General features: G+C 32.9%; 1 protein-coding gene and 1 pseudogene across 2 annotated transcripts; both read right to left on the reverse strand.

Moving 5' to 3' along the window:
* Positions 1-7,446: 7,446 nt before the first annotated feature.
* LOC308639659 (olfactory receptor 4P4-like) lies at positions 7,447-8,367 on the reverse strand (the record flags this gene model as incomplete). Its single annotated transcript, XM_081277930.1, has 1 exon — positions 7,447-8,367. Exon 1 carries the CDS (start codon positions 8,359-8,361, stop codon positions 7,447-7,449), a length of 915 nt encoding a protein of 304 aa, XP_081134056.1. The 5' UTR covers positions 8,362-8,367.
* Positions 8,368-16,740: 8,373 nt separating this feature from the next.
* On the reverse strand, positions 16,741-17,663 carry LOC308641829 (olfactory receptor 4P4-like; annotated as a pseudogene). Its single transcript has one exon. The product of its transcript is annotated as an olfactory receptor 4P4-like (transcript).
* Between the last annotated feature and the right edge of the window lie 3,135 nt (positions 17,664-20,798).

The following is a 20,798-nucleotide window of genomic DNA, read 5'->3' on the forward strand; positions in this document are numbered from 1 at the left end:
GGTCACTCCATAAGGAAAAATAAAAGTTTGAAGCAGGAGTTCTTGATTTTTGAAAAGTAGTTAATCATAGTCTCTAGAGAGCCAAATTAGTCCTGGGTATTTTCAGGCTCAAATATAAGTAAAACTAGATGTACATTATACTTTAAAGGTTCATTTATTTTCTCCCAGTGCTTTGCTTCTTCATAGAAAGTGAACACTTGATGCATACCAAAGTAATCAACTCACCAGTTAGCATCCATTTATATGGAAGTTATTGAGCAACTCTACAACTGGATTATAAATACTTTGCAAAAAAAAAAAAAAGACTCTTCTACAGCATGTAGTACAAATCCTATTCACCATAGAGTTTTTAATGACCGAGAAGTATTGTTCATGCAATCTTAGTTTCTTTTTCCCATCTTTATAACCTGAGAAGAAAGCTGTAGTTCTCGTCCCCATGTTAAGAAATGATTCTCACCAATTTCCACACAGTATTTTATCATGTTCTCTAGGGAAGAAGTGTGTGTCTGTGTGAGCTTCAAGTATTCTTGCCTAATGTGAGTTTTCTAGAAAATTACAGACCTGTAGAACTTTCTTTCATTTTAAGTTAAATGTTTCTCAAGAGTACAGCTAAAAATCCAGTAATTTTCCCCTACTTTTATATAATTTTTAAAAACACCTTTTTTTGGGTACATTTATGCTGAAAGCTAGATTTACTTCTAAGTTCCTCTATGAGCTTCACTAAGAATAGTAAATATTTAACAAACGAGAAAACACCTTGCCAGGCACAGAGGTGCATGCCTGTAATCCCAGTGGCTCAGGAGACTGAGGCAAGAGGATCATGAGTTCAAAGCCAGCTTCAGCCAGAGGGAGGCACTAAACAACTCAGTGAGACTTTATCTCTAAATAAAATACACAATAGAGCTGGGGATATGGCTCAGTTGTTGGGTACCCCTGAGTCCAATACTCAATACAAAAAAACAAACAAACAAACATATACTCACCAGCAGATTGAGCAAAGGGATGGTATATATCTTTATAACATTACTAGGACATGTAATTTAGGTTAGTTAGGATTTCTCAGAAAATAAATCTTTTGATGATTGCATAATTTTCTCTTTACCTCTAATAGATCATGTTTCCATTATGTACTCTGTTCAAAATTAACATTTCTTCAGCATTCTTTGGTGTGTTTTTTTTTTTTTTGCAATATCTTTCTCTATGCCTTTACTTTTAACCATGTCTTATTGTCTTTTAGTTGATATATTTAGATCACACACAATGAAGGTAATTAAAATATATTTGGTTTAAAGCCTGTCATCATACTAATTGTTTTATAAGTTATTCAGCTCCTTTTGCTCTTTGTTTTATATAATCTGTTTCACTGGTTTTGACTTATTTTAAAAATACTGACGTACTGATGTTGAAGAATTTATCCCAATCTTTAAGATATCTGTACATGTTCTTGATGGTGTCCTTTGCTATAAAGAAGCTTTTCAGTTTTATATCATCCCATTCATTGACTCTTGGTTTTACTTCTTGCACTTTAGGAGTCTTATTGAGGAATGCAGTTCCCAAGCTAACATGTTGGAGAGTTAAGCCTATTTTTCTTCTAGCAAGTGCAGTGTCTCTGGTCTTAAGGCCTATATCTATAGTCCACTTACCATTGAGTTTCATTCAGGGTGAGATATGAGTGTTCAATTTCTTTCTATTAAATATGGATTTCCAGTTTTCCAAGAACAATTTGTTAAAGAGGTTATTTTTTTTCTCCAATGTACATTTATGGTGCCTTTGTTTAGGATGAGATAACTGTATTTTTGTGGATGTGTCTCTGTGATATCTATTCTGTTCCATCACTCCAGACAGAATGGCATTATTAAAGAATACAAGTAACAGTAAATATTGACGAGGATGTGGGGAGAAAGGTACATTCATACATGGATGGTGGGACTGCAAATTGGTGCAATCTATGGAAAATATTATGGAGATTCCTCAGAAAACTTGGAAGAAAACAACCATTTGACCCAGTTATCCCACTCCTTGTTGTATACATAAAGGACTTAAAAACAGCACAGTACAGTGACGTGGCCACATCTATGTTTATAGAAGGTCAATTCACAATAGCCAAGCTATGTAAACAACCTAGGTGGCCTTCAATAGATGAAGGGATAAAAAAAATGTAGTTTATATACACAATAGACTATTACTCAGCCACAAGGAAGAATGAAATTATAGCATATTCTGGTTAATAGATGGAACTGGAAAATATCATGCTAAGTGAAATAAGCCAATCCCCCAAAACAAAGGCCAACTATTATATATGATTTGTGGATGCTAAACCAAGACAAGAAAGGTTGGGAAAGAGAATAATAGAATCCACTGTACTAGACAAAGGGAAATAAAGGGAAAGAAGAGTGGAGAGGAATAGAAAACACAAAATTAATTGGACATAACTTTCCTAGATTTGGTGTTTGTATACACGATCAGGGTAACTTCCATGTTACATATGACTCCAAGAGAAGGAATGTAAATAGAATCAGTTATACTGTATATATCTATATTCTGCCGAAATACATTGTATAGTCATTTATAACTAAAAATAAAAGAAATTTTTAAAAAGTAAAGAAGAAAGAAAAATAATGGGTAAAACTGTATTTTATAAAGAAACTATATATTCTTGCAAATTTTCTATAAATCCAAAATGATTCCAAGACTTTTAAAATTCTTCATAAACCCTTGAATTAAAATTGACCTCATTTAATCTATGATAAAATATCTTAAATATATAACATACAATCAGTTTCACAAAGAAAATAAATATTCTCAATGTATTTTTTCAATAAGCCTCAATATTTCCAAAATAAAATAACACAAATAAATTCACAACAATATCTTTAAAATCAGAGGCAATGATATTTTGATTCAAAATTTGATAATTTCTTATTTTTAGTCTTTATTTTCATATTTTTGATTTTTGTAACTTTAAATTTTGCATATATATATTCAGTGTTGTGTGTGTACCCTTTCTTATTAAAATTGTTCTCGTTTATTATTTTGTCCAAGGAAATCCCAAATTATTGTGAGATGAGAGAAACACAGAGTAAAGGCGTTTTTACAAATAATATATTCTAACTTACATGAAAGAAGATTGTACAATAAATAACACCACGCTTCTTTGTTCAAACAATAGATGTTCATCCCCCCAAAGTTAAAATCATCATACTATAGTGATAAAGGCACATTGAAGTTTGTAACAACACAACTCACAATAGCCAAGTTATGGAACCAGCCTAGATGCCCAACAGCAAATGAATGGAAAAAAAATATTGTATAAATACACACTGGAGTTTTACTCAGCCATAAGGAAGAATGAAATTATGCCATTTGCTGGTAAATAGATGGACTTTTAGAATATCATGTTCAGTAAAATAAGACAGACTCAAAAAGAGAAGAGTCAATATTTTTCTCTTGTATGTGGGAATTAACCAAACTAAGGGAGCAAAGAGAGATGGGGGAGAATCCCATGAAAGAAAGGTTAGGGGAGTAGAGGAGGGAGATAGATGGGGAGAAAGGAAGGATGGGAAAAGAGGGAACCTGCAGAATGAAATGGACCAAATTATGCTATCTTCAAATATGAATAGACCTCAGTGTATTTAACCTTTATGTCCATCTATAAAGCACTAATTTAAAAAAACTAAAAGTAAGTAGAAGACCACTAGAGTAGAGGAAAGAGAACAGCAGTAGGGAGGAGTTGAAGGAAAGAGAAAGTTTTATGCACTAAAGTGGAACAAATTATTTTTCATGTTTGTACACTGAAATGGACCCCAATATTGTCTAAAACTGTAATGCACTAACAAAAGGAAAGAAAGATGAAAAATGGTTGCATTAGGAAAGGATTCCTAAGTGTCAGGAAATTTGAATTGTACATAGTAAGTTAGGCAGAATCTGATTAAGAAAACAGGAGGAGGCTAGATGGGAGAGGAGGGGGCATTAGGATCAAAGATGCGAAAGTGAGGTGCCCATAGTTTGAGTTCAGAAGAAATTAAACTGCTAGTTCATGTAGGATCTGCTTTTGAGTGGCTGGACAGGACTTAGGACTAGGAACTGTTTTAAATCTACCTGTAAGTTCCTTTGCTCAGTTGAGATGCTTGTATATTCTAACTGAATAAAGAATTTAGAAGTTCAGGACTTGAAGCAAGTGAAAGTAGTGTCCAACACTAAATTCCTCATTCAAGGATCAAGAAGGATTCAAAGCTACTATGTGTACAGAGGAATCGCAGAAATGACCATAGGACCAATTGTGTTGTTTTGGAATAAAATTTAATTCTGTGTATGAGTAATGTTTCCTGTGTCTAAAGCATGGAGCTGCTTTATTTCCTAAGCATTTCTATTTCTCCAGTTTCACATGTTATCAATCATATTATTTTGAATTTTTTACTTAAAGATTTAATATTTAAAAAATCACAAAGTTAGTTAATTTAGTCAAATTGAAATAGTAAAGAAGGGGTAAATGTTGAAACACAGTTTTGTATTATAAAACACTTTACTCTCCCCAGAGGTTGTCTGGAATTAATCTGAGTGCCCTTTGATAATGGGAACAGAAAGTATCAATTGCTTTTAATTTCAACTAGATTCATCTTGAGTATTTTACCTTGATTCATCTACTATTTTACTGGGGAATTTTTCAATATTTATTTTTTAATATTTATTCTTTAGTTGTACATAATATCTTTATTTTGTTTGTTTGTTTATTTATTTATTTATCTTTTCTATTACCTAATTTATCTTTAATATCATGCAACATGTGAATGATGGGATGAATTCATAACATGCAATATATGCCTCTTTGCTGCTTCCCAAAGTATTTTAAAATATGTTCCTCATCCAATCACTTTGGCAGACAGTTTACAGTTTCTTCCAGAGATAAACATGGACTTACCATATAATCCAACAATCACACTCCCAGGTATTAACAAAATGAGTTGAAAATTTATGTCCACATTAAAAACCTGCACATAAATGTTTGTGGAAGCTTTATTTATAATTGCTAATAATCAGAAGCAATCAAGATGTCCTTTGGTAGGTAAATGAGAAAACAAATATAGTGCATTCAAACAATGAAACATTTTTGGCATTTTTAAAAAAGCAATAAGCGATCAAGCCATAAAAAGACATATGGAATCTTAAATCAGTGCTGCTACTTGAAAGGAGATCTGAAAAGGTTATATGCTATCATATCCTGACTGTATGATTTCCAGAATGATATTATAAAGTGTAAATTGTTCAACCCAGTCCCCTCTGCATTTGTAATAAATTCAGAAATATTTTAATTTCATAGAATCAAATTCCTCATAAGTTTTCTGGAAATCCACATTAAGTATTATCTCCTTGACTTAGGGAAAGGAAAATAAGGCATATTCTGCCAATAGATAATTATACAATAAAAAAGCAACTCAAGAAACAAAACAAAACAAGGTGTTAAGAAGCAAGGGAAAATATGGGTCTCCAGATGTCTTGAGAATATAGTGGCATAAAATGTGGAAAATGTTTTTTCCCCTGACATTTTAAAAATTTTAACAGTAGTTTCAACTTTAAGGAAAAATTGAGCAGAAAGTCCAGGAAGTTCCCATGTATGTCCTTTATTATTAACATTTTCCATCATTAAATTATTAAATTAATTAAGCCAAAATTAACATTGTTACTAACAAAATCTATAGTGTACATTATTTAGAGTTCACACATTGTGTATATTCTGTGGGGTTTTTAAAAAATATTTTTTTTAGTTGTCAATGTACCTTTATTTTGCTTATTTATATGCAGTGTTAAGAATCGAACCCAGTGCCTCACACATGCTAGGCAAGCATTCTACCACTGAGCTGCAACCCCAACCCTATTCTCTGGGTTTTGACAACTTTATGATTGCTTATTGCTTTTTTAATGCCAAAAACATTTCATTGTTTGAGTGTACTATATTTGTTTTCTCATTTACCTACTAAAGGACATGTCCTCATCATGAGAGTCTCCCACAAAGTAGCTTCACTACCCTAAAAATCCTCCGTGCCCCACCCATTCAGCCTTCTCTCCACTGAACCCCTGAGAACCACTGATCTGTTTAATGTCTCCTAAGCTTTGCTATTTTGTTTATTTTTATGTGGTGCTGAGGATTGAACCCAGGAACTTGCATGTGCTATGCAAGCGCTCTACCACTGAGCCACAACCCCAGCTCCATCAATATTTATTCTTCAAGAAAGACACATAAATTGTTTAACCTATAAATCCAATTTAAAGGAAGTGTTGTTGTTTTCCTTTACCATAAAATGCCAATTTCACACATACAAATATGTCATTTTTAAAATGTTCCCCTAAAACATTTAGACTTAGCCAAATTTACTTTAAAAAAAAAAAACAAGTAACTTGACAAAATAGTAAATTACCAAGTTCTTAAATTAAAACCATTCTGACATCTTTATTTTTCTATATATAATCACTGAAGTGAGTGTGATTCCTGTATTTGCATGTTCTAAAACTCTTCATTTTAGTTATAATCCTACTCATAATCTTGTTATTCAATCTTTTCTCTCTTTATTTGCCCTTCCTTCTTTCCTGCATGGTTGCCTTCTTTTTTTTCTTCTTCTCTCTCCTCTTTCTCTCTCTTTTTTTCCAGCACTGCAGATTGATTCAGTGCTTAACTACTGAAATACATACCATCCCTTTTTACATTTTAGTTTGAGATAAGCTCTCACTAAATTACCCAGGCTGACCTCAAAGTAGTGACCAACTTATTATTTTCTAATTATTGACTAATTATTGTCCTATTAATTTCTGAAGTTTTATGCTTCATTTCATTTATGAATTTTTTAAACTCTCAAATATAGAACAGCAATGAGTAAGTTACCAACATTCTGAGTCATTAATTTTCTTCTACCTTTGCTAGTAATGTTAACTGATGCTAATCAGTAGAGTTGATGCTCAGCAACCACTTTAAACCAAATTTTATTATTATACTATTATTATTTTGATTTCTTGTATAATGGATTTCTAATGCCACTGAAGATCTTTTAGGTAAAATCCTATCACAAGTTAAAGCTCATTATTTAACTTATAGAGTATAACTTCTCATATGACACAGAGAACTTTCATAAAGTAGCCTAGCTACTAATCCTAAAGTTTATAGTTAAATTATTATTAATGGTTTCTTCTTTATGTCATAATTCATTGCTCAGAATTATCTTAGTTACTGCATCCTAAATTACATTTACACATGTAACCCTGCTCACACCATCTAATTAAACCACAAAGTAACTACATTTCTGATTCATTTTTGCACAACAGAATTAGTATTAGATAGTAGTTATATTTTACTCCTAAACCTACTTATGTCATTCATAAAATGACGCTAACAGTATAATTAATCACCATGATCAAGTTCTAGCTCCATGATTCTACACACATTTCTTGAAAATTTATCTAGGATGTTTGACACCAGGCTTTTTTCATGGCATTCTTCATCTCTGTGTTTCTCAAGGTATAGACTAAGGGATTGAACATAGGAGCAATGATGGTGTAAAATAGTGCAAATACTTTATCTTCTGGAAAAGTGGTAGGAGGTCTAAGATAGACAAAGATTGAAGGTGCAAAAAATAAAACTATCACAGTGACATGAGACCCACAAGTAGAGAGGGCTTTGCGCCTTCCTTCAGCTGAATGATGTCTCAAAGTGCACAGTATGATGACATAAGAAACAAACAAAACCACAAATGTCACTAAGGTAACCATTCCTGAATTAGCAACCACAAGGACACCAGCAGTACTGGTATCACTGCAGGCAACTTTTAGCAAAGGAAAAATATCACAGAAATAGTGATCAATTTTGTTAGGGCCACATAAGGGCAGCTGGATTGCTATAAACAACTGAGGAAAGGAATGGACAGCCCCACCAGCCCAAGCAGCTAGAACCAAGAGATTACATCTTGCTTTGCTCATGATAATCAGGTAGTGAAGAGGTCTGCAGATGGCAACATAGCGATCAAAGGCCATAATTGTGAGGATGAAGACTTCGATGCTTCCAAAAAAATGTATGGCAAAGACTTGCAACATGCAGTTACCATAAGAAATGGTTTTCCTTCTCACAAGCAGGTCACCAATCAATTTGGGTGTCACACAGGAAGTATAGCAGATGTCCATAGAAGACAAGTGGCAGAGGAAATGGTACATTGGCTGGTGAAATAGAGGGCTACACCGAATAGAGATAAGGATCAGAAGGTTTCCAGCCAAAAGGACAATGTAACAGAATAAGAAGAGCACAAAACAAAAGGTTTGTATGCTCCGTTCATCAGAAAGTCCTAAAAGAATAAATTCTGAGACATTCCTCTGGTTTTCCATGTATCTCAGTTTGTCTTCTAAAATGTGAGTTAGTATCTGAAAAGAAAGAACATGTGAATTTGCTATGGCAAACTTATATACATGTAAGCAAATGCAGTCATTCGCAAATTCAAAATCTGTGCCTTTAAAATCACTTTTGGTGATGAAAAGATAATAGGTATGGCATTAAAAATGAATCATACAGTGCAAAAAGAAATATTTGCAACTATACAAGTCTATTCTAAAGAAAAAATATTTCACCCATTTTCTTTTATTTTTTCCCATTTTTAAATTTTCCTCCCATTATGACTTTAGTATTGTTGTAAGTCTTCTAAATACAAATGTGCGTGCATATATATATATATATATATATATATATATATATACACACACATACATAAATATATATGACATTATGTATAAACGTATATATGTATGTATATATGATATTTGTATAAATTATATTATATAATCTATGACATATATTAATACAGATAAAACATATTTACATAAGCCTTACTAACACATGTGTCAATGCATGTACATGTATTCATATGTAATATAAATAATAATTTATATAATATAACAATATTATATAACAAAATGAAAATAATTATCAGGTTTGTTGTGCTCAAGAATTAATAATCACAGGGGTTGGGTAAGGTTGTGGCTCAGCGGTAGAGCACTTGTCTGGCACATGTGAAGCACTGGGTTTGATCCTTAGCACCACATAAAAAATGAATAAATAAAATCCAACTACAACTAAAACATATTTTTAAAAGTTAATAATAACAGGACTTTAATATTTTTATTTATTTACCAGAATTTTCCCTATTTTCTTACAACTAAGGGGCTTATAATGAGATGTCATATTAGTAATAGATAGGTAGTTTACCTGAAACAGAATAAAATTATAGTTACATAAATAGGCTGGTAAACAAATTCTCCCATCAATTAGAGTATCCAAACTCCTGATTTTCAGTAAAGGAAGCACAGATCAAGAGAATTCAACTATTACTTTGGATCATAAAATACTGCCCTGTAGATATTATGGGACCAATATCCTAGTTCTCAAGCTATTCTTATTTAAGCTATTTGCATGCTTGATACCAAAGCAGAATAGGGTGAAATTTAGGGAGACAGTGAGAGGAAATGTTTCAGAATCTTCATCTTAGCCTGCAAGAAGATGCAAGATGACAGGTTGCCACACCAACCAAGTTGTGTTTCTGAGTATTTATGCAAATGTATCTAGAAGTTAATATAAGCATGTGACCCAACATTATTTTGCCTTTTATTGGTACATCATATGTATAAATAAGATGGGGGTTAATTGTGGCACATCCTTACAAGTACATAGCACAGCATGAGCAATTTTATTCCTCAATGCCTTTTCTTTCCTTCCCTCCTCCCCAACATCATACTAATGCCTTCCCAGTCTCCTATGTTTGTTATTTATTTAGTATTCTAATCAATTCTGTGTAACGTTTTTGTTCTTCAACTTAGCAAAATATGCATTTCTTAAATTCAGATTCTGACTTGTTTTGTGGTTATAATGGATATTTTACTTACAAAGCCTCTTAAAATGTCATCCTATATATTTAGGGAACATGCTCTGATTATCACTGCTGTTAGCAGAGGGAAAAGGCATGTTGAATACAATCGTCCAGAACTGCTGTCCTAAGCCATAATAATATCTTGATCATAGCTTTTCAATTTTTAAACTAATTTAAACTTGAAGACTTTAATGAGATTTTTGTCTCACCTATTCTCCTTCTCATCTGTTTTTCTGCTTGTGAATAATATGCACTAAAATCTTAAACTAGATATGTTTTTATAGTAATCAAATTGCCTTATATTGTGAAAGAAATCATCTGTTTTTCTGCTTGTGAATAATATGCACTAAAAACTTAAACTAGATATGTTTTTATAGTAATCAAATTGCCTTATATTGTGCAAGAAATCATGGTGTTCAATAAAGTAGAGAAAGGAGATAGAGAGGGTGGGTGGAGGGCATGAGAAAGTACTAGAAACACAATCTATCACATTATGCTATGTCCATTCACACAATGAATCCCGCTTCTATATACAATGATAATGTACTAATTAAAATAATGAAAACGGTAACTGATGGGAGATCAGTAGTGCAAATGGATCATGCAGGAGGTGAAAGGAGGTGAAGGAAAGGGAAGCTACTGGGGGAAAGAGAGTCAACAAATTATGTTGTCTTTATGTATAATTATACTCACCAATGGAATTATTCAAGAGATTATATTCTTAAGAATAAAATTAAATAGAGTACATTTAAACAACATGTTAATAGCAGTGTCATGGGTAATTCGCAGACCATCAGGGCTGATTCGCTGTCAGGATAGCATTAGACTGGATGAGGAAGGTTGCTTTCCTGCCACTTCTTCTCAATGTCTCTAAATCTAATAGCATACAGAGATTTGAAAGCACGTTTAGGTTAATTCTCTCAAAGCACTTCTGAATGTTCACAGTCTTAGAATCTTTTGTAGGTTTTCATCCATAAATATCCATTAGTCATTAGAAATGCAAGCCTCACAGAACAAAGAAATGCATTTTGAATTTCTCACAAAAGCAAATGCCATTTTAAGTCTTAGGAGTGATTCATTTTATACCTGTTCCTGATGAAATTTTGGTTCAGAAGAGCAGAATTTAAACTTTGTGACAATGTAAGAATTAATAGACCTTTGCAAACTCTAAGAACATGCATTCCCAGAGGCATAAACAGATATTCATCAAGTGCCTCTGGTTATCAGAGGCAATGCCCTGGTGACTCTGAGCATTTACTGGCTGTAACTTTACTTTTAACCTACTTTCGCCTGGATCAGCTTTGTTTCTCTAGAGAAGACAAGACACTGGTTACACAGGGCACTTCAAGAAATTCTGCCTGCTTTATGTTCATCTGCATTCTGAAAGAGGGAGGGAAACGAAGCCTTTGGTATAGTAGTAGGTTATTTTCCAGGAATATATGACATGGGAATGAGGAGGAGCAAAGAGAAGCAGAGACAGGCATTTTTCAAAAAAAAAATTGGGTTATTATCAACAATAATATCCAGGTTTAATATAGATAGTTCAGTAAAATTGGTGACAATCAAGATCAGGACCAAGACCTAGCTTTTCTTGTCAAGAAAATTTATGTGACTCATGGCTATAGTGTGGATGATACAACTGAAAAGATAAAAGTATTCCATGATGTTCCCCATGCATATACCAGGGTGGAAAAAGTATATCATTAATGCCGACATACTGATAGAATGAGAGGAAAACCACACTCATTGCACATTAAAAATTTATTCATTTAATTACTTTCACTTTTAATTTTGAAGCAGGGTCTTGCTAGGTTCCCCAGGCTGACCTCAAACTTGCCATCACCCTGCCTCAGCCCCATGAGTAACTGGGATATCATGCACCACTGAGCCAGTCTAAACTGGGTAATTTCTTAGTGGGAATATGGAGAAAGTACAAGACTTAGAAACAATGAAATTCACAACCCACTTTATATTTTCTTAATGTTTACTTTTGTTCTTAATTGAAATTCTGCTTACATATAATATTCAGTAAGTTTTAAGTATGATAAAACTTTTTATAGTAAAAAATTATCATATGCTACTAAGGTGTTCAAATATTCAGAATGAAATTTATAGAATCAATGACAAAAGCACATTTTCACTCCAGCACAGGGGGTGATGGGACTCTCCACAACCAGAGCAACATAGTAATACACTGACCATCAGGTCTCATTGACAGTTCGGATTTATGTGAAGATCAGGAAATGTTCAGCCCCAAGATACTCATTTGAGCAATGCATCTCAGCATCAAAATACATAAGACATTTAAGAAAATTATACAGTAATTCAACTTACCAAGATTATCACTCCCCCCAAAAGTTACAGATCTTAAAATGTTTAAAGGTTTCCAAGAGGAAGGGACCTCAAATATTTGCTAAAATTATCAGTAATGAAGAAGGAGTATACATTCATCCATCAGGGAAGCAGGCTAGGAGATCTGAATTTCTATCCAACAGCATTTTAATAAGAGCATAGACTAAATAAATGATCAAAAAGTATTTTAAATTCCTTCAAAAATTGATGTACAATCTTAAGTCCTAGCACTCTTTGCCTAAAGAAAATTAATTTACCAAAAGCAATACATAAATTTAAATGTTAAGGAAGAATTAATATGTCTTTGAAAGCTCTAAGAAGTTATATTACTGTCTCATGAGATTTCCAAACCAATTTTGGTTAAATGCATCCAAGCTCCTGTCCATGGTAATGATTTCTGGAGCCCCTGTGTGTGTTCCTTCCACCTGTGGGTTAATCTGGCTCAGGTACTAGTTCCCTGGAGGTCCCATAATGCTTTAGCCAGACAGAACAGCTCAGGACCAGTCCTGGTATGTGCTCTTCCAGCTTTCTGAGGAATGGAAAGGGAAATGACAAAGTCTATAATAGTATTATGTTACCTTCTAGGAATATGTGAGATGAGGATGGACAAAGAGAACCAGAGACAGATGTTCATATTTCAGACATGGTCTATTACTGAGATTCTAAGTAGTGGAGAGTTAATAGGTCAATAAAATCAATGAACTGAAAGATTACAACTACTTCTAAATTAATGTTGACAGAGAGTAACACTTTGGACATAGATGGTTGAGGAATGAAAGAAGAGGAAAAGGAAAAATAAAAAATAAATAAATAAAGCTTCTTTTCCCATACATTGGACATGAGTTAAAGAATCCGTTCATCATAAGGTGAAGAATATATGGAATATTCAGAGGAAGATGGTACTCAAAGGGCAGCAAAGTTGTATTCTACTTGTTCTTCCTTCTGGGAATCCATGGTTGTTGATGCTCTGCCTCACCCACACACACTGATTCAGTTGGTGGGTAATTTCCAGCATAGACAAATCCATAGATTTTACGATTCCTCGGACTTTTAAAACTTCAGAAAGTCCAATTGCATATACCTGATACTGTTGGTATTAAACTACTTAGCAAAATTATAGTAAAACTTTTTAAAGAGATTACTGGTGTTTTACATTCATCATATATTCTATACTTGTAACTCGACATAACTATTATTCGCTCTATTAGATGAGAACATAGAAGCTTCTAGAGGCTTAAGAGCTAGCTTAAACAGCTAGATATCAGAAAAATGATGAAACAGATTTTTTTTTTGAAGAGTTTATTTCAAGACTTTGAAAGCTAAGGATTCCTGAGTAAATGATTTTGTACTTTAGTAAAAAGATTTCAAAACCCTGTGTTATACAGTTTTTCAACTTCAACATTGTGCTCATTGGTGACCAAACTTCACTCAAATTACTCCATGGAAGATTTCTTGTCTCCCTTCTAACCTCCTCAGCCTACAAACCCACACTTCAGGATACCCCCAGAAACATGAACGGAATTGCATTTAAGGCTTTAAATATGGAATTCAACCAAAGCCAGGTACTTTCTCTTGTAAATATTATAATTTCAATGAAGTTCAATTTATAATTTATTAATGGCTCAAACATATGTCATTTCATGTAAAAACTAATTGTTTATTTAAAGATCATAAAATCTTCTACATAGAATTTTAAATGCTTTACTTTTAAATTTTACGTCTAAGATCTATTGTGAATTAAATTTTTACTGGCTGTGAGGCACAAAGGAGTTATTTTTTGTTTTTTTTTTTTTGTTTGTTCTGTATATAGTACAAAAACATCCACTAGTTTCACCACCCAGTGTTGCAAAAGCTATTTTTTTTTTCTTCCCAAGTTCCTGACTTAACTTTGCTAAAAAATAACCATGTAAGTCCAAATCTACTCCTGAGTTTCATTGTCAGGTCTTTTTATCACTTTTATGTTTTTGAAAATAGTATTTTTATATAAGATTATGATATAAATTCTCCAAATTTATTCTATTGTAAGCTGTAGAAGCTAATCTTCTTCCTGTACATTTCTATATATAATTATAAATTTTTAAAATTAGACAAGCTTCCCATTCAGATTTTATTTGAAATTGCTTCAATCCAGAGATTAATTTGAGGGGAATTTAGATATTCACAATGTTGTCTGGCTCATGAGCATGTCTATTTCTATTTATTCATGTCATCAGATTCTCTTAACAAAGTTTTCAGTTGGCAGTACACATGTCTTGCTCACATTTTGTAACCAATGGCTGGGGATGTAGTTTAGTGGTAGGGTTCTTGCCAGCATGCCTGAAGCCCTGGGTTCAATCCATAGCACCACAAAAACGAGCATATTTAATAACAGTCATCCTTAAATATTTTATACTGGTAATGAAATTATAAATGAGATTTTAACTTGGTTATGGTGATCATTTTGCAATGTACATATAAGTGAAACCATCACATACAACTTTAACATAGACTTTTTTAAAATCTATCATATCTGAAAAAAAATCTGGAAAAAAATAAAAATAAAACTGCAATTTTTTATTCTCAGTTAATATTACAAACTATACAACTGGTATTTACATACTGATCTTATTTCTCAAACTCATATTATAAACTCATAGTCACATGTATTCAGCAAAACATAGTGAAAAGATCTTTAAACCCAATGAATTGATTGTCTACTTAGAAATTCTAGGAAATATACAGAAAATTTTATTTTAAGTATCAGAGATTAATAGCCAATAAGATTTCGGAAAACTCCTCTTTAGTTCTATATTTGAAAGATTTTGTAAAGAACAACCTACTTTTCATTAGTGTGTGGTAGATTTCAACAATTAAGCTATTAAAAAGAAGGTAGGAGGATGAAAATATGAGCTGGATAAGAATATATTGGCCCAAAATTTATACCCTGAATCCTCTTGTGCCATATACCACTACTAGACCAAGTTCCCCTTGTGAGTTTAATCCATTTTGTGGCTCATTGTATATCAAAAATACCATTAACTCCAAATAAAATAAGACCATTTCAGAAACTTTAGCTTAAGCAATCACTCTAATACATGTTTAGCAAAATCAAAATACTCTGGGAAAATTGGTGACAAAGGTAAATAGGAAAGGATGACTATTTAAAATCTGAAATGCCTTGAGGTATAAAGGACTGTGGTCAAAAACCACAGGACTTTCTCAGGTCTTACAAAGGATACTAGAAAGTATCCTGAAAGTATCCTCCCTTGACCACATTCTTCTTCTTCATCTTCATTATTAACCTTCTTTCTCTTTCTAAAGAGAGAGAAAGAGTGTTAATAAAGAAGATGAAGGGATGATGTGGTCAAGGGAGGATGTCAAATAAAAACTAAATCCTTCTCAGTTAGTTTTGGCTTCTAATCCATGTTGAGTCCCTGACCAGGACTTCTAACCTATCTTCATGCTGGTATTTCTGATAGTTCTCAAGTATCATGTTTCTTAGTGTGAATGGGGTTCAGATGATTTAAGATAATCATTTAATAAAATTTAGTAATGGTTGATATTCCCATGCAATAAAATTTGCTGAATATTTATGTTTATTCTCATATGCATGACAAAACATTTTATGTTTCTCCCACATATTAACTAGACAGATATTTTGGAATATACAAGGCATTGTGAACATGCTAGAAAGTGAATTCTAGGAGAAACACCAAGCAATTAAAGAAAAATTGAACCAATATTTTTTTTGTGGTCTAATCATGTAACATTATCAAAATTTATCCAATAAAACTCTGTGAACATTTGAAAAAAGCAAGCAAGTGATAATACAATGCTTGTTTTGTTTTAGTTTTATTGCAAGTATTCTTCTTGATAGAATGTGTACTTTCATTGATATGTTCTCAAAATCTGCAAGAACCACATGTCATAAATACATGTACACAATCATCACACAACAAAATTTCATTTCCACACGCCATGTTTCTGTACTGAAAGGAAAATCCAAATACTCTGTGGAAAAATAATACAATAAGGAATCTAAAATAAAAGTATGGTTAAGATAACTAATCGGAGCCAACTTTTTTTTTTGAAGGACATAATATTTTCCCAAGATAATGTAGAGTTTTGCATAGATTCAGGAGGGGAAAAAAAGTGAATAGTTAATTATGTCAAAAGTTCTAAGATTTGAAAAGTGAATAAAGGAGTCCCTGGTACTAAATTCAAACACACAACTGCCTCTGTGACTTTTCCTTGAAGTTGACATGACGGACTATTGAGACAAGAATGATTCAAATTAGGGAAGTCAGTGTAAAATTAACTCAATTATTTTATTATTAATGTTTGTTAATGAAAGGAGGAGATAATCTAGACACTTAAAAACAACACACATCATTAAATAAAAAGAGAAATCAGTACTTTAGGAACTGATCCACTCATAGGATCTATGACTCTCAAATGATAGCTGACCTGGGGACACAAAAGAAAAGCATCATGAATGTCTCCTTCTTTACTTTACTTATCGATGTGACATTCCAGACCATACCTTCTGCATTGCAATTTTCATCTCCATATTTCTGAGTGTATAGATGAGAGGATTCAGCATGGGGGCAACCACAGTGTAAAACACAGAGATTTCCTTGTCCTTGTTCTCACTACCTGCATGTAGCACATAGGTGTAAATACAGGGCACAAAAAACAAAACGACTACCATTACATGAGAGCTACAGGTTGAGAGAGCTTTGCGACGCCCTGCAGATAATCTTGTCCTAAGGTTATATAAAATCATTATATAAGAAGCTACTAGAACAAGAAAAATCACAACTACCACCATCCCTGAATTGGCGATCACTAAGATACTCACAATGTGAATATCTTTGCAGACCAATTTCAAAAGAGGCTTCACATCACATATGTAGTGATCTATCTGATTAGGGCCACAGAAAGGCAGCCTGAGTACCATGAGCAATAGAGCAATAGAGTGCCAAAAACCCACCCCCCAGGCCACCGCAACCAGCAGGTTACACTTCTTCCGGTTCATGATGACCATGTAGTGCAGTGGCTTGACGATTGCCACATAGCGGTCAAAAGCCATGGACACCAAGATGAATATTTCCACCCCTGCCAGCAAGTGGGCCGTGAAGAGCTGGGTCATACAGCTGTTATAGGAAATGGTTTTTCTTGCTGCTGCCAAGTCCCTGATAAGCCGGGGAACCACAGTGGAGGTGTAGCACAGGGAAAGGTGAGGGAAAGGTGGCACAGAAAGTAGTACATGGGCTGCTCGATGAGGTGACTGCAGGTGATGGTGAGTAAAATGACGAAGTTCCCCATTAAGACTGCCAGGTAGCAAAGCAGGAAGAGGAAAAAGAAGAGTAGTTTGATTCCCTTATTTCCCCAAAGCCCCATGAAAACAAATTCTGTGACATTATTCGGATGTTCCATGAAGTCAGTTGGAATCCACATACACAGCAGAAACTTCATTCATCTGAAACAAGACAGAACATAATATCTTAATAGCTGCTTTTATGTTTGGAGACATTTATAAATTAAAAACATATATAGTAGTAACAGATGTTATTTGGGGTTAATCTTTCAGAACTTTTTTTAGATACAAATAATTATTTTACTTCTCATGATATTTAGTGAAAGCATGCTTTATACCTAGGACTTTTGTAAACCTTTTAAATGCATTTAGCTCTTATAAAAACACGCTAAGGTTCTGATATTCATTTTACACATGAAATAATAGAGAAATATGAGGGATCAGTTAATTATACAAAATCATTAAACTATTAGAAAGCAAACTAAAGATATGAACCTGTATCTGATACCAGATTCCATTCGTCTTAGAGCTGTGCAACATTTTCCATAGATCAAATGGAATTGTAGCTGTTTACACTCCTGTAAAAAACAGGGGGTCTTTCATTATCTCTGTTATTTTTTAACTCTATATTATTAAGAAAGATTTCCTTCTGTATTTTACATAGAATTTATCAATAAAATTTGATATTCATTTCCTATTACCTTGTAGCTTTCATCTCACTGTTAATTTATAAATCCAGTAGTATTAAGATTTATTTTTTAAATATACAAGACACTTAATCATACTATAGAATATTTTCGTAGAAAAATAGCCTGATAATAGCTTCAGTGCCTTTGTGTAGCATGTTTGGTCAAAGCTCACTAAATGGAGATGCTGGAAATAAAGAACTCTGGGCAGCAATGTTGAACATCTAAATAGAGGGACACAGTGCATTATTGTATGAAAACTTACCTTTTTTCTAAGAATTCTGAAGTCGTCTTTTAGAGGTTACTGCTAATGCATTAGAAACATTTTAGGGATCTTGTAGTCTTCTGACGACAGTTTCAAGAACCTCATGTACCTTGCTTATTTAATAAGTTCAGAGCAGTGCAGCTATTCTGATACCATGAATCTGTGAACAGACAGCAAATACATCCAAACCATCACCTTTAACCAAGATTTCAATATCCAAATCAGCAAACCATTCTTTGTTTCAGACTCTGTAATCTCTCAGTGGAAACAGTGAGGGACCATTCTGCTGTCATGGGAAGGTCCCTTCATAATGAAGCATGACAGTAAGTGCCCTCTCGGATGCTCTGCTAATTAAGCAGATAGATGAGTTCATGTAATAAAATATGATACAACTTAACAAGTACACAGAACAGCCATACCATCTGAAGTCTTTTTCAGAGGAGCAAACTCTTGTAAAAGGAAATGAATATCAATATTTTATCTTGATGTTTCCACCTACTGTGATTTTGTCTGCCACAGAGAAAAGTGTTGAAGTATAGATTTTAAACATATGTTAAGTACACAGAAAAATGTGAGTGTTGCTGTGCTCATTTCAGATTCAAATTTTGTGGAAAAAAATGTCAGTTAAAAGACAAAAGAATTTCTGGATAATTTCTCATTCAAACTATGGAACAAAACTGTAAAAAAAAAGTACAAAATTAAAACTGTAGAAAGTGGAAATCTTGCTTCAAAATATTTCCCTGATATTGACAAAAGCACCAGCACTTTTTAACGTTGATCCAGGATTGTCCTAGTTACAAAGAGAGGATATCACTTAGGATATTATAGAACTATGTGGACAAAGGTTCAAAGCAGTTCCCAGAGCAGTTTTATGAGCCCCCTGAAAAAGGCACCTCATGTTACAATATCCACCATTCTCTTCCTGTTTGTAAAACCTTTCTGTTCTTACAATACTAAAAGTTTTCAATGTCTTTGTCTCTGCCTCTAAATTTAATCAATCAATGTCTCTCTCTCTCTCTCTCTCTCTCTCTCTCTCTCTCTCTCTCTCTCTCTCATCAAAACACAAGGGTATAGGAGTGAAGAATTTTGAGCTCATTTGATCACATACCTTTTACTTTAAGCCTATTTCTCAAAAGTCTCTCCTTTACTATGTAAATTTTTAGAGAAAGGTTCCTATGCAAAACTGTTCACAAAAATATGTCAATTTCTATTTGCCAAAAAAATAGAAAATCCCATTGAATTGTCATTCTTCAGAAATGGATGCATGTCTAAGGTCCAGAGAATATGTGAAATAATTTTATATGTTTTTCTGTGTAATTAGTCATCATATTTTTAATAATGAAAAATATGTGAAATAGAAAGATGTAGACTTCATCATTTGACACAAAATGTTTATGTACCATAATTATTAATATGTTTTGGGTGTAGTATTAAAATTTTTATTTATTTATCTATTATATGCTATTATAAGATATATGCTATTATATTGTTTCCTCTGCTTGCAAATAGAAATATTATAACAAAATTCAAATAGAAAAGTCTATATCTAATCAGTATTTGTATGTTTCAAAACCTCATATTTTTATAATACTTGTCATATCACGAAATCAAAGGTTTAATACTTTTCCCTCAAATGAATTAATCTTCAAATTACCATCCAGCTTTTCCTGAGTGTCTTTTCTTAAAAAAGTACTACCATTTAAAATATTCCAGAAGAATTAAAAATTAAAATTAATATTTACTAAAATCAAATTTTATGTAAATAGATGTCCAAAACCTCAAAGATTTTTCCCATTTAAAAAAAAATCTATGCTAATATTGTCTCTTATTTTATATTTCTCTGCTATGTCAAGGTTGTTCTTCAGGCTGATTCTTATTACCTTTCTCTGTAACATGAAACAGCAAATTGATATAGACACCAGCTATCTCCCCTTTTGAATCTTCAATGCACAAGAAGCTTTCAGGGCTGCATTATTGGGAATACTTTGAAATAAAAGACTTAAGATGGACCAGAGGGAAAAACTCCCATAGGCATTTAATTTTTTCCCGAAAATAAAAACCCTGTATAGTTATATTTGTAAAAATAAAGCCAGTAAGATTAAAGTGTTCAAACAGATAGCTTTAATGCTTTCTTTTATTTCTCTTTAGAGTCTTGACATGAGTGATTCTTTAATGTTATAGCATTGATAAAATGAAAATTTCACCCTCTCAACTAGAATAATTTCCTTAAAGTCCAAACTCACTGATGTCATGTAATATACACTTAATAAACTGTAAATTCTTTATCACCTTATTCTTTCAAT

The sequence above is a fragment of the Spermophilus citellus genome, assembly GCF_964194105.1.
Source record: "Spermophilus citellus genome assembly, chromosome: 2".
Classification (NCBI taxonomy): Eukaryota; Metazoa; Chordata; class Mammalia; order Rodentia; family Sciuridae; genus Spermophilus; species Spermophilus citellus.